Genomic DNA, 13,365 nt, shown 5'->3' with positions numbered 1-13,365 from the left:
GAGCATCGCTGGCAAGGTTAGCATTTATTTCCCATCATTATTTGCCCTTGAGCATGCGGTGGCAACATAAGTGGTAATGCCACTGAACTAGCAATCCAAAAGTCCAGGCTAATGTTCTGGGGACATGGGGTCAAATCTCACCACAGCAGCTAATGGAATTTTAATTCAATTGATAAATCTGGAATTAAAAGCTATTCCCAGTGATGGTGATCATGACAGCTATAATTGATTGTTGTAGAAATCCATCTGGTTCACAAATGATGAATGTTGTTGAAGCAGTAAGCATCTAGGCAAGTGTAGCACAATCCATCTGCAAGAGCCCTTCCTGTTGATTCTCTTATTTACCATTTCTTTATTTTTTTGCTGTTATTATTTTGATCCAGGGATGCTTCATGGTCATATATCTTTAAGGGAAGTGAGGAATTCAGAAGTTACAAAAGAGAATGCTGTGCTAGCCTTCGGACAGCAGAACTCAGACTTTTCAGCACCCAATAGATAGTTAGGACTTGGTTCGATTGGTTTTCTGGTGGCCAATGAATTGGCCAAAAAGTCATATTCTGCTCGTTAACAGGTGGTGATTGGATACTGCCCGAGTGGGATGAATTTTTCCAGAGAACCAATGAAGGACAGTCGGGTCCCTGGATGCTCCCTCTAGTTTTATCCAGAAAAGCCACATAGCTGTTGTATTTCTGAAACTGCAGTGTCCTGAATGAATCCACAGTGAAATCATTACCGATGGAAAGCAAAAACCTCAAACATAAAATCTAAATTTAAATAAGGGGTACTAGAGGACCACCATCTGAAACAAAAACTCTTCTGGTATTTCACATCCCTCTTTTCCCCTCTGTTTGTCTGTCTTGTGTGTGTGTATAGAGATGGGGTGGTTAGGAATTAGATAATAGTTAACCTGTAATAGTTGCTGCATATTTAATCCTATTTATTGTTACTAATAAAATTGTGTTTAAATTTGAAAATCTGGTAGCATTAGTTATTGGGAAGCCAAGTGCCAAAAACTTCAGATGTTTTTCTAAGAATTATTTATTAATTTCAATTGTGCTGTGGCACTGGGGCTGGAATTGACTGCACATTAGCCATGGGGTCGTAACAGATCACGGCTTGGTGATGGTGGACAAGCTTTGGGAAGTAGAAGACAAGTTACGTGCTGCAGAATTCCAAGCGTGACCAATCCACCGAGTCTGCACATCTTTGGGTTGTGGGGGCGAAACCCACGCAAACACGGGGAGAATGTGCAAACTCCACACGGACAATGATGCAGAGCTGGGATCGAACCTGGGACCTCGGCGCCGTGAGGCAACAGAGCTAACCCACTGCGCCACCGTGCTGCCTGTACTATTCTGCATTCATAATGTGAATGTCTACTTTTAACAGTTGTTTCATTAAAATTTCTGCTTACAATTCATACAAATTCAACATACAAAAACGCATTAACAGTGGCTGTGGAAAATTATGAGGGTTTATTCTGAATTCATGGACATAAAATTGAAAATATTAATACTTTACAGTATTTCCCAAGCTTATAAATTTAGTGCCTTTATTTGCGATACACAAATTTCTCAATTCAGGTAGTGAATTAAACTACCTGAAATCTTGATTCATATCAATTCTAAACATTTTTCTATAAAACTGATCCCTCATTCCTTATTTTAAATAAGTCATGATAAGATATAAAGCATCAAAAATCATGATCGGTAGATTGTAATAATGTCAAGTTTTACATGCAAGATATTACTCACCCAAAGCCTTCCAGGGCCGTATCGAACTCCACAAATGCTGGGGTGACCGATGACCCATGAAGTCTAATATCATGTGGTGTTGTCATGGAGACTAAGCACTTCACCCTGGTCAGAGGTACTGTGCTTCCTTCTGCCCCTTTGAGCAAGCTTTTGCTAATCCTGTAGTGAGTGTTATCTTCATTCAAGCTGAATACAATATCAGGACCAAATCCATCCAGAGACATGATCATACTCCCTGAGGTGCATCAGTACAATGTTTAAAAAAAAAACACAGGGACTAGTTAAGGATATTCAAATAGGGGATATAACCAGTTATTTTTTTCTTTGATGCCAATCCGCTCACACACATACACACACACACACACACACTCAAGCAACTATTGCAGAACCTGCCAGATTTAGTTCTATTAATTCCAACAGAACAAGAATTGAGCATGCTCTAAACAGGTTGGTGATCTGCTTCTGCCAACGTACCACATAGATAGTTGAAAATTACACTAGATGAATTATGGCCATAGTTTTCAGGCACAGTGGGATGAAAAAGTAGGGGATAAATGAATGATTGGGTCCCCAGTTTAAAGTCATATAGTAATTTTTATATAATACTTGGATTTCGTATTTTTACACATTACAAAAGTGAGGATAATTTTAGATGCAGGGAAGTTGTTGATTCAAGCATACGAGTTCCTCTGCTAAAGAGAAATTGTTGAGGTCTAATGGAAGATATAGGTGCTCAAAAAGGCAGCTGGAAATCAGATCTTTGAGGATGTGTGAATAATACGATGCAAATCATCTCAGAAAAGTGTTCTGATCACACGAACATCAGATATTGAGAGTGAACCTCTCGGATTTGGAGCTGGAAAACAGCATTGTTATGACAGTGAAGGAAGCGGAAACAATGGAGATTTTGGGTGGATTAAGGTTGATAAGAGAAACAAGGCAGAAACTCTCTGAAGCCACCCAAGAGATTAGATTAGCAGATATTAGCCTCTGGCTAGCCCTGAAAAGGTAATAATTCTCAGAAAAAATTAGAATTTAAAAAAATCAGAGGTTCAAAACTTATGAGCAGAAAAAAAAGAGCAAATATTTTGTAAACATACTTCCTCCAGATACTTACAAGGGAAGAAGTGGGCTACCTGCACTCCATCAAAACCAATGACTTTTATAAAGTAGATGAAAGTTACAGATGGGTTAAACTGGTTTAGCACACTGGGCTAAATCGCTGGCTTTTAAAGCAGACCAAGGCAGGCCAGCAGCACGGTTCAATTCCCGTACCAGCCTCCCCAAACAGGCGCCGGAATGTGGCGACTAGGGGCTTTTCACAGTAACTTCATTGAAGCCTACTCGTGACAATAAGCGATTTTCATTCATTCATAAAAAATATCCCAGGGATACCATTTATTCCAGAACAGAGAAACTGGGAAAGCAATTTGAACCATTGATAAGCATCATGAGGAAATCATTGAACACAGTGGAGGTACCAGACATAATACAACTTCAACAACAATGGAACAGTGTACTGATAATAGTAGTTTCCACTACAGAAATCAATGACTTTTATAACAGAAAACAAGAAAACAGTTGACATAAAAATGTGACAACAGGAAATAAGTTTTTATGGATATGAATCACACAGAGGCACTACTTATTTAAGAAAGAAATTATACAAGTAGGAAGGTATAAGCACCAACTTTCAAAATGCAGACTCCTGTGAGGTGATGGTCTGCTTCAGGAGTTCGACATTTGGAAAATCAGCCTGATAATGTTCACATTGCATCTTCCAAGATTAATTTATTCTGTCTAACTAGCATAGAGGTAAATATTATGATTAAGTGCTCAGCGCAGAGCTATACTGGATGGAAGTGCATAATGGGATATCAGGTATGGAAAACAGTACATTAATTTTTCGACCACATGATTTTCTGTACAAGAATTCAATGAACTGCGTTTACATAGAACATACAGTGCAGAAGGAGGCCATTCGGCCCATCAAGTCTGCACCGATCCACTTAAGCCCTCACTTCCACCCTATCCCCGTAACTAAATCATCCCACCTAACCTTTTTGGTCACTAAGGGCAATTTATCATGGCCAATCCACCTAACCTGCACGTCTTTGTACTGTGGGAGGAAACGGGAGCACCCGGAGGAAACCCAGGCAGAAACGGGGAGAACGTGCAGACTCCGCAGTGAACCCAGTGGGGAATCGAACCTGGGAACCTGGTGCTGTGAAGCCACAGTGCTATCCACTTGTGCTACTGTGCTGCCCTACAGATTTCTCCTGTTTCTTTAGGTGTACCTCTGTTGCAATATTGAAATAATGTAATAACTAATTCAGTGAAAGCAACATAGTGAAGAGTTGCAAGGCAAATATTTTCTATATTTCTAAAATATTTTAAAAAATGTAATTTTAACAATAAATAACTTTAGGTGCAATTTAATTGGGTTGTTAGCCCAGATGTTATGGCACTGGGCCATTAATCCAGGGATTCTGCTATCACAAATTGGGAAATTCAATGCAGTAAATTCTGATGAAATTACCACAGAAACTGCCAGAACATTACAAAATCTTAACTGGTTCACAAATGTACTTCAGAGAAGGAAATCTGCCACGCCTACCTGGTCTGGCTTACATGTAACTTTAATGTCACACTGACATGGTTGATTCTTAATGCCCTCAGAGCAATTATGGATAGGCAATAAATGTGGCCACAGGTGCCCACCATATCCAGAGAACAGATTGTAAATTAACATTTATTTTGAAGATATTATTCAAAGCAAATTTGAAAGTTATCAAGTTCTATTTAAACACTTTGCACAAAAGATATTACACAATGTGTAAGTGTGTATCTTATAGCATACCTCTCATATCTGATTCGCAACTTAAAGAGCTTGGTTTGTGGACCCTATACACACTTATCAACTTCTTATCCCAGGCCCCGCAATTCAATGGGTTACCAAGACGGAGAAACTCCCTGAAGACAATTAATGCAGATATAATCAATATCAACAGGACAAACAATAATATCTTTAAACATTTTAAATCAATTATTTAAGGAATACTGCATTTCCCTTCTTCATGTTATAGTATAGTTGTTTATCATTTAGGTTTATTTACAAATATACTGATCCCAGCAAACCAGTTTCATCATTTTTCATAAATTAAAAACAATTAAATACTACACTTTTTAAGTAACAAACCTGTCTGTTGTTGAACTATGTCCAGGCTAATTAGGACCAAAGGAAAATGTGACAGGCAACATGCTTCCACCAACATTGTTTTTGACAATTGGGTGAATGAAAAAGAACAGAATAACTGTCTCTTCAATTTTTCCTCAGCGTTCTGAGGAGTCACCAAGGTTTCGGTCACTATTTCCCCACAGCAAGAGGTCATTCACTTAAACGAATTGAAGAATTCCCTACCTCCTATAGCAAGAGCCGATTTTGAAGACCAGAGGGTAAAGAGTACAAGGCAGACAGCAATTATGGCTGACGATTATGAGCTAATCCATAAGTTTAAACCTTTGTTCCATCACCCTCATAAAAGGAAGGCTGGCAGCCACGGTAAGAAATGGATAGCTGGGAATGCTCTAAGGTCTACTAGTCAGGCCACGAAGGAAGGTTCTGAAGGTGGAGGTGAAACTTGGAAGCCAAGGTGTTACCATTGTTAACAAGGTGGCATATGTTTGTTCAGCATTTAGCTCCATGCAGACAGGGAAGGCGCCGGGACCGGGCGGAATTCTACAAAACATTTGCGACAGTGCTGGCCCCGCACTTGCGGGAGATGTTCACAGACTCGCTAGCTAGGGGCACACTGCCACCCACGTTAGCACAGGCCTCAATCTCGCTGATACCTAAAAAAGACAAAGGCCCAACGGAATGTGGGTCATACAGACCCATCTCACTGCTGAACACAGATGCCAAAATACTGGCCAAAATCCAGCCAAAAGGGTAGAAGACTGTGTACCCGAGGTGGTCACGGAGGACCAGACGGGCTTCATCAAAGGTAGACAGCTTACCTCGAACATCAGGCACCTGCTGAACGTGATAATGACCCCCTCTGGGGAGAGAACACAAGAGGTGATCGTCCCCCTGGACGCAGAAAAGGCCTTCGACAGAGTCGAATGGAAACATCTCATAGATGTACTGGAGCGGTTCGGGCTTGGAACAGGGTTCACCGCTTGGGTAAAGCTCCTATACAACGCTCCCATGGCGAGCGTACGGACCAACAATACCAATTCCCAATACTTCCAGCTGCACAGGGGCACCAGACAAGGATGCCCACTGTCCCCGCTGCTGTTCGCACTAGCAATCGAACCGCTAGCAATCGCGCTCAGGGCAGCAAAAAATTGGAGGGGGATCCGAAGGGGAGGCAGAGAGCACAGAGTCTCACTCTATGCAGATGACCTGCTCCTCTACATCTCGGAACCACAGAGCAGCATGGACGGAATCATTGCGCTCCTGAAAGAGTTTTGAGCCTTCTCAGGCTACAAACTCAACATGAGCAAAAGCGAGATCTTCCCAGTACACCCGGGTTGGGGGGGGGGGGGGGGGGGGGGGGGGTAGAAGAGAGGGAGGAGGAGGAGGCAGCACTAAAGGGGCTGCCGTTCAAACAAGCCCGACACAAATTCCGTTACCTGGGGATCCAAATAGCCCATGACTGGAAAGGGATCCACAAATGGAACCTCACCAGTTTGACGAGGAAGTAAAAAAGGACCTGCAAAGATGGAACACACTCCCACTCTCCCTCGCGGGGAGAGGCCAGACGATCAAAATGAAGGTACTGCCCAGGTTCCTCAGGGGGGGGGTTAAAATGCTAGGACCCCAAAGAAGGTCCTACAAAAAACAAAATCCAGGGGGGGGGGGCTAGCCCTCCCAAACCTACAATTCTACCACTGGTCGGCGATGGCTGAGCGAATAAGGCAGTGGATCAAGGAGCCAGAAGCCGAGTGGGTGTGCGCGGAAGAGGCCTCATGCATGGGACCTCCCTCCGGGCCCTCGCCACGGCAGCACTCCCATCCCCACCCAAAAAACACTCCAGCAGCCCAGTGGTGACAGCCACCCTCCAATCCTGGAACCAACTGCGGCAGCAATTTGGCCTGACCAAAATGTCGGACAAGGCTCCCATCTGCAACAACCATAGGTTCACACCAGCACTGACTGACGTCACCTTCAAAAGGTGGAGGCAGGACGGAGGGACACTGACAGTCAGGGACCTATACACGAACGGCAGGATCGCAACACTGGACGAACTGACAGAGAAATTTTGGCTAGCCAGGGGGAACGAGCTACGGTACCTGCAGCACAAAAACTTCTTACGAAAGGAGACAAGGACGTACCCACAACCGCCACGACAGACACTACTGGAAGACCTACTGGATGCAAGCATCCTCGATAAAGGGAACTGTATCGACATGTATGACCGACTGGTAGAAAGGGCCGACACCGTACTGGACGCAACAAGAAATGGGAGGACGACCTGGGGATTGAGATAGGGTGGGGACTCTGGAGAGAGACACTGCATAGGGTCAACTCCACCGCCACGTGCGCAAGGCTCAGCCTGACGCAACTAAAAGTGGTACATAGAGCCCACTTAACAAGAACCCGTATGAGTAGGTTCTTCCCGGAGGTGGAGGACAGATGTGAACGGTGCCAAAGAGGCCCGGCCAACCACGCCCAGATGTTCTGGTCTTGCCCCAGACTTGTGGAGTACTGGACAGCCTTCTTCGAGGCCATGTCCAAAGTGGTGGGGGTGAGGGTGGAGCCATGCCAGATAGTGGCGGTCTTCGGGGTTTCAGACCAGCCAGATCGATTCCTGGGGAGGGCGGCGGACACCCTTGCCTTTGCCTCCCTGATCGCCCACCGTAGAATCCTGTTTGGCTGGTGGTCAGCAGCACCACCCAGAGCTGTAGACTGGCTGTCCGACCTCTCGGAATCTCACCAAATGGAGAAAATCAAATTCGCCATCCGAGGGTCAGACGACGGCTTCCACAGAACGTGGGAGCCATTCATGCAACTGTTCCGGGACCTGTTTGTGGCCAACGAACAAGAGGAAGAATAGCCGGGTGGCCAAGAATCAGGGGAAAATGGTCGGGAGTCAGGAGAGGGTAGCCGGGGCATGGACAGGAGAGATGGACTGGGAGGGAGGGGGAAACGGCTAAACCTGAGGAGGGAGGGGTGAACCAACCACCGGGGGGCGGGGGGGGAAAGACAGCTAAACCTGGGGATAGGGAGGCGAACCGTGGAGGGGGGGGGCAGGGAAGTGGGAGCCGGAGGGAGGACACGGGATGCCAAAACGTGCATGACATCTCCAGGAGCGGGGAACGAGGAAATTGGAGATGGAGGACGGGAGGAGCAGCAGAAGCGGGGGCGAGCGTGGGACGGCAGCGAGACCCGTCCGGGAAGGGCGGGCGACAGCAGCACACAGCACAGCCAAATATCGCACGCTGTGATTTTCTCCCCGGCACCCAAAGGTGTGCTTACCCCCCCAGTCCCCGCCCCCCCGCAGGCAGTCGCCTACTTCTGTGGGGTGGGTAATTTTGCCAGATGTACAGAGATGCCGCTGTCGAGCTAGTGCACAAAACCCCACCAGTTATTCCACTGCATATGTTATTGTATTTTTTTTATGTTGGGGTGTGCCCTTCTCCTCTAAATGTGTGTGTGTGTATATATATATATATATGTGTGTGTGTTTCTTATTCTGTGTACATAACGGTAATTATACCTTGCTCAAAGAAAACCCAATAAAAACATTTATTAAAAAAAAAATGTTTGTTCAGCATGTTGGAAGTTGCAAGGAAAGCCTGTGGGACTTGCTGGAGTTCATAAAGAGGATTATGAAAAGGGAATAAAAGTGGAGAATACTACAGGGCAGACTGTAGCTTTGGCTGGACTTAGGAAATCAGAGGTAAACATTGCTGTGGGAGCAGGTACAACGAATGAGGTAGATGAGATATATGCCGAGTCTTTGTATAAGAGCTAAGCAGGATGATGGTGGGTGAGAAGCTGGTTTGCCTGTCCAGTAATGTTCGCTTAACATGAGTTTGAAACCCAAAGGATAGCTGCAATTTGATATTCCTGACAGTTCTGGAAGATAAAGGCTGTTGCTGATCTATCAGGTGGCTACTGTCTGAATATTGAGAACATTTAACTGAAGATTTTTCACTGGAATAAATCAAATCCAACTTTTCTAAAATTGCTGTGATAGATTTCAAATGGACACCAACAATTTAAACATCCTAGATTAATTACCAACTTTACAAGTGAAGTGTGCATACATCCTACCTAAGGACCATTGGTTCTAATGACTGCGAAGCCAATCTCTCAAACATTCTTTGGAGTGGCGGGTGCAGAGGATGGTCTTCATCAGACAGAGCAGAACTACATCTTTGTAGAAGCCGTGCATGAAGTCCTGCTTCACACATTACTTGTTGATTTCTTTCCGAATGAATGAGTGACTGCAAGATATTAGCCACTGCAAGCTGCAGATCTAATGCATGCTAAGAACGACAAGAAAGAAAGAGTTAGAAAAAAAATACAGGTTAGGAATCAACCAACTCCTCCGTGCTTTAGTACAATTTAACTTTAGGCCAAGGAGGATCAATCCAGTTGTTTTGGCTTTCAGTCAAGGTGGAAGCTGTGCAAGTGGCCCACTTGACAAAGGATTAAAATAAAGGATTTTTTTGTTGGAAGAATCCCTAATTATATTGACTAACCAGTTGTCCCAGAAAAGGCAGTATCAAATCCAATTGTAATAGTTCCCCTCTCCCTCACCACATGATATTTTAAAATATTGAAATAATCTTCAACAGGAATTAGTATAATTTTTTGCAGCACTTTACAATAATATTTAAATCTCCATATTTCTGGTCTACCTTTTCTTCACATTATTAAATAAACTCTTTCAGTACAGAATTCAGTTATGATGTTTAATTTGATTATTTCTGAAGCTCTGGCAAAATTTGTAAATGCATATATTTAACAATATTTTTTAAACTGCACACAATACTTCAGTTAACAGTTCTAAAACACTTGTTTCAAATTATTATTTTGTCAGAATGTCAGGTTAACTCTCTCTACTTTGTGAGCAAAGCTAACTATAGATTTCAATGTAAACTGACCAGGATTTACATTAAGACCTTAAGTACAAATAAAAAGATCATAAAATAACCAAAGGTGATTAACACTTCTGCAGTACAGACTTCAGGTCATCGTTGGCAATGCCACCTTTCAGATTAAACTGCCTACTCTTGTCAAACATGGCAGATTGGTCAAAAAAGTAAAGTCTGGACTTCCAGTTGCAGGGATGGGCTGAGCAGACACAGGAAAGGTGGCTCTCCTTTTGGAAACAAATGCTGGGTAAGTCGGTCAGGGACGAAAGCTACCCCAAACCCCCAGATGTGGACAGAGCCCACAGGTCACTCTGGTAGAGGCTAAAAACAGGAGAAACACCACAGGCCATCTTTGCCAAGCCGGGGGGGAGGGGGAGAGAGAGAGGGAGAGAGAGAGAGAGAGAGAGAGAGAGAGAGAGAGAGAGAGAGAGAGAGAGAGAGAGAGAGAGACACCACATTAGCAAGCAGGCTAGCACAGGGAAATAAGTGGAGAGGGGTGGCCACGGTACAGCTCCTGGAAGGGATAGAATGTCCAGCAGAAAGTGGGGTACAACACTAGTTTGGGTGAAGGTGGCAAGGGGAGGCGGGAGAGAATGGGAGGGATAGAAGGGCCCAGAAGTGAATCTGGAGGAAGGGGGGAGGGGAAGGGGAGGTAAGAGGGTAGAACGCTGGTTGCACAGGTTGCGCAACATGAACAAAGACATTGTAAATGGCCATTTGTAATGGCCCTGAAACATATGGCTGACCCTGCAGGAGCGGGGGGACAGTAAGCCCAATAGAAGAGTCATCTTGCACGTCTAGGGACTTAACAGCCCAGTGAAAAGATCCAGAGTCTTCGCCCATCCGGAAAACCTGAAGGCCGACGTAATCCTCCTCCAAGAGACACACCTGAGGGAGAAGGACCGCTGGGTGGGACAGACGTTTCAAGCGTGTTACAGGACAAGGACATGGGAGAGGGAGGCATACTTTTCAATAAGAGGACAGTCTTTACAGCAACGAAGACGGTCACGGACCTGGGGGAGGACGATATGTCATGGTTAGCGATGTCCTGGAAGGGGCACCAGTGGTGTTTTTGAAAGTGTATGGGATGACACAGACTCTGAAAAGAAAACCATGACATAGACTCCCATTGACTCATCATGGGGAGGGGGACAGGGAACTTCAACTGCGTACAGGGACCACAAATGAACAGATCCAGCCCCAAATTGGGGAAATAGTCGAACATGCTTTTATGGAACAGATGGGGCAGTGGACCCATGGAGGTTCACTCACCCAAGGGAGAGTGGGTTCTCTTTCTACACCAGGTCTACAGAGTTTACACCAGAATCGACTTCTTTGTAGTGGGGAAATCAGTGATTCCAAGGCTAGCAGGGGTGGAATACACCGCAATAGTAATCTCGGACCATGCTCCACACTACGTGGGTGAAGTTGGAGACAGGCCAGGCCCAGCAACCCCCACCTGCATGGAGGCTGGACACATCCCTCTCCGTCAACAAGGCGTTCTCTCAGAAAATATCACAAGCCATTTACCGGTATGCACAGAGAAGCGGGAGGTCATGCATTAAGTGAGGTCAAACAGTTATAGGGAGTACACAATAAATAGGAACATACTAAGAGGGGTAGGTAAAGTGAGAGATCTTGCCGTACAAGTACACAGGTTCCCAGAGGCAGCAGTTCAAGTAGACAAGGTTGAAGGAAAACATATGGAATGCTCTCCTTCATTGCAGAGGTTTAAATATAAAAGTAAGGATGTAATGTTGGAATTGTATAAAACACCGGTGAGACTACAACTGAAGTATTGTGTGCAGTTCTGGTCATCACGTTACAGGAAAGAGAGTGCAGAAGAGGTTTACAAGAATGTTACCAGGGCTAGAGAAGTGTAGCAATGAGGGGAGATTGGATAGATTGGGGTTATGTTCCTTGAAACAAAGAAGGCTGAAGGGTGACTTAATTGAGGTGTACAAAAGTATAAGGGGAGGAGATAAGAGTGGAAAGGATAAAATTGTTTCCCTTGGTAGAGAGTTCTAGAAATAGGAGACATAGATTCAAGATAAGTCGCAGTGAAGGTGTGGAAGGGATATGAGGAGGAACCTTTTTACGCAGAGGGAGTCTGGAATTAGGTGCCCTGATTGGTAGTGGAGGCAGAAATCCTAAATTATTTTTTAAAGTACCTGGATCTACACAAAGTGCTGTTAGCTACAGGGCTATGGACCAAGTGCAGGAAAGTGGGATTAGAAAGGCACCTTGGTGTCCTCGGGCTGGCATGGATAAGATGGGCCAAATGGCATCTTTCTGTGCTGTAACTGTTCTACGGTTCTTTCAAGCAGAGAAGAAATTAGCTGCTCTCCCAGTGGCCTGACCAACAATCACTCTCAAATAACATTACTCAATTAATTATCTGGTTTTGCAACTTACTGCTTTTTGTGGGATCTTGTGTACAAATTGGTTACTGCACATTTTAACAATGAATACGTCAAAATACTTAATTAGCTGTAAAGCAATTTGACACATACAGCAGCTGTGGAAAAGTGCTACAGAAATGGCAACTTTTTCTTTTCTCAATTATTCCCAATTCAGTGATCTCAAGAAAGAGTCAATCTGAGCCACTCATTCAAAAAATTGTTCATGAGGTAAAGCTAGACAAAGAGGACCTTCTTGTTTGCTCAATCATATAATAGCATAAAGAACATAGGATCAATAAATAATATAGAAAAGTATGGCAAGGGAACGTCAAGTTGCTAAAAACAATGGTCAGGTCTTTTGCATTCTCAAATCACCGCATGCACGGATGGCATTGATGAGCAGGAGTTAATCATCAGTTATATTACACATATTAAGGAGTATTCAAATCTGAAATTGTCAACATACACTTTTTGAAAAAACACATCAAAAGTCAAACAAGCGAATGTTTAATGCTGGAGATCAACTACTCCAGGTGATGGGTACAATGGAGTGCAAAGTTGCGTGTGTACTTTTGTATATTAAAGTCACAATTTGCAACTAAATCCACTTTGAAAGGTACCATGTTGGAATGATCCCAAATAGTGAACAAAATGTTTGGTGGCAAACTTTAATGGCATTTCTGTGCATGTACTAATGCAATTAGTCTCATTTGAACTTCCCAACCGATAATCAATGTTGAATGGATGCTACTTTGCAAAAGGAATTATTTCATCCAAAACACTGGAAATGTCTTTTATGCAACCTAATCCCATCCACACAACATAGTTGATTAGATAGCCATTTAACATTAAAATGTAGAGGTATCAAGTTCATGCAAATCAATTATAAATGGTAATATTTTCCACACCCAATAGATTTCCTTAATATGCATCATTTAAATGTGCCTAATAGGGTGAAATAAACTGGTTGTATGAAATTAATTTGTATTGTTATATCACATCTGAATAATGCTTTCAGATACTTAAATTAAGCACAATTTTGGTTCAAACACAGGATACAAATGACAAACAGGAATGAGAAATGGTGATCAAAAGCACTG

At 43.7% G+C, this 13,365-nt stretch overlaps 1 protein-coding gene across 2 annotated transcripts in view; it reads right to left on the bottom strand.

Annotated features, from left to right (window-relative positions):
* The window catches only part of wdfy3 (WD repeat and FYVE domain containing 3), a 490,874-nt gene that overhangs the window by 238,184 nt on the left and 239,325 nt on the right, over positions 1-13,365 (bottom strand). For both annotated transcript variants that reach the window (XM_038791772.1, XM_038791773.1), the window contains 3 exons: positions 9,037-9,251; positions 4,615-4,727; positions 1,755-1,989 (listed from right to left, as the gene is read on the bottom strand). In XM_038791772.1, the coding sequence (XP_038647700.1) occupies positions 1,755-1,989; positions 4,615-4,727; positions 9,037-9,251 (563 nt within the window). The remainder of the gene's footprint in view (positions 1-1,754; positions 1,990-4,614; positions 4,728-9,036; positions 9,252-13,365) is intronic.

This window comes from Scyliorhinus canicula, chromosome 3 (assembly GCF_902713615.1).
Source record: "Scyliorhinus canicula chromosome 3, sScyCan1.1, whole genome shotgun sequence".
NCBI classification, from domain to species: domain Eukaryota; kingdom Metazoa; phylum Chordata; class Chondrichthyes; order Carcharhiniformes; family Scyliorhinidae; genus Scyliorhinus; species Scyliorhinus canicula.
The sequence above is the reverse complement of the archived record's forward strand: the minus strand, read 5'-3'. Positions and strand labels throughout refer to the sequence as shown.